At 46.6% G+C, this 1400-nt stretch overlaps 1 protein-coding gene across 1 annotated transcript in view; it reads right to left on the bottom strand.

The window, feature by feature from the left end:
• Positions 1 to 1400, bottom strand: part of dapk1 (death-associated protein kinase 1) — a 42418-nt gene that overhangs the window by 15684 nt on the left and 25334 nt on the right. Inside the window, exon 12 of the mRNA XM_013910189.1 lies at positions 143 to 274. Coding sequence (XP_013765643.1) covers positions 143 to 274 — 132 coding nt within the window. The remainder of the gene's footprint in view (positions 1 to 142; positions 275 to 1400) is intronic.

Genomic DNA, 1400 nt, shown 5'->3' with positions numbered 1-1400 from the left:
CAAAGTAATGCTTCTCGAGGGGTTTGTGGGTAGGAGGCAGTGAGTAATTGCTGACAGATAACAGAGCACGATGAGTCGTAGTAAGTGTGTGTTTTTCCATGTGAGTGTGAGACGTGCAGAGAGGAAGGACCTGCTTTTCTACCTTATCTTGCACATCCAGCGGGCATTTCTTGTCATGGAGGAATCTCAGGGTCGCCACGTGGCCGTGTCTCGCCGCGTAGTAGATGGCGTTGGCTCCGCTCTGAGGGTTGGAGAGAGAACAGCGTTGCAGGATTTATCCCTGACCTTTAGTAAAGAGTCTGCAGCCACACGATAGGAACGCATCCTTGGACAATACTGCGCCGTGCTCTCTAACACGTTCTGAGGATGTGCTTGGATGTTGGGCTCAGACACAACGTTGAAGCTGTGGTTTCCAACCAGAGGAACGAGATCAAAACACGTTCTTTCATTGTTTCTGTATAAATTCATAACGTCTCTGTATAAATCTCCTGAACTCGCTGCACTGATGATGACAGAATGAAACTTTATTTAATGGCAGCCTGATGCTGTAAGTCAGTCTGTGCAGCATTAACCTGATTTCATGTGTGGCACTGAAATCAAATCAAAGGCAACGAGATCTCTGCGTCCAGAGTTCAGAGACGTGACGTCGACCCTGGTGTGGGTCAGCAGCTCCTGACGTCTCTTATTTTCTAACATCTTGGAAAACAAGGAAACACCTGCAGGTCGGTGCAAGCACAGAGTGACTGCACGGCACGATGAAGGAAGTTTGTCAGGGAGAAGCTGCTGCGGATGTTCAGCTGCTCACAGAACTTCCAGGAACTGTCGGCTATCGGAAGGGAAACGATTTCAGGCTCTGCTAAAGTCTTCCTCCCGTCTCTGACGCTTCACTGATGAAGATGCAGCTGTGACAAAGAGTTTTAGCAGCTGCACAAGTTTTGTGTTTGATGCACTTTGTTGGTTGTGAACAATCTTAAGCAACTTCATAAGTTTCAAAGAAACAAGTCGACGTCAGCTGTCACATGTGGGCTCTGACCGTGCTGCAGGCGGAGCCCGCAGGGCTAAACTCAACCCTCACGTCTACATTAGCTTCTGATTTTTCTAAAGAATAATAATAATAAGATATCTCACACTTTTTCTTATTTCAAATTAAAATGTGTTTATAAGATATGATAGGAAACCTCTGAGGCACCTCAACAGCATCAGTGCACGCAGAGCAAGGACGAACCGACGATCAGAGTCCATCCCAGCATTACTGCGTATGAAACAGCCAATCAGCAAAGAGGAGCGGCTCTGATCACTCGACTGTGTTTGATGTGTTTTTACCATTTCTGTCATTACACAGGCCCAAATATTCACAATCACGAGAACCTTCATTATGCAACGTCGAAGCAGGTTTGTTC

Source organism: Pundamilia nyererei, unplaced genomic scaffold (assembly GCF_000239375.1).
Source record: "Pundamilia nyererei isolate P.nyererei 1_Seehausen unplaced genomic scaffold, PunNye1.0 scaffold00038, whole genome shotgun sequence".
NCBI lineage: Eukaryota > Metazoa > Chordata > Actinopteri > Cichliformes > Cichlidae > Pundamilia > Pundamilia nyererei.
The sequence above is the reverse complement of the archived record's forward strand: the minus strand, read 5'-3'. Positions and strand labels throughout refer to the sequence as shown.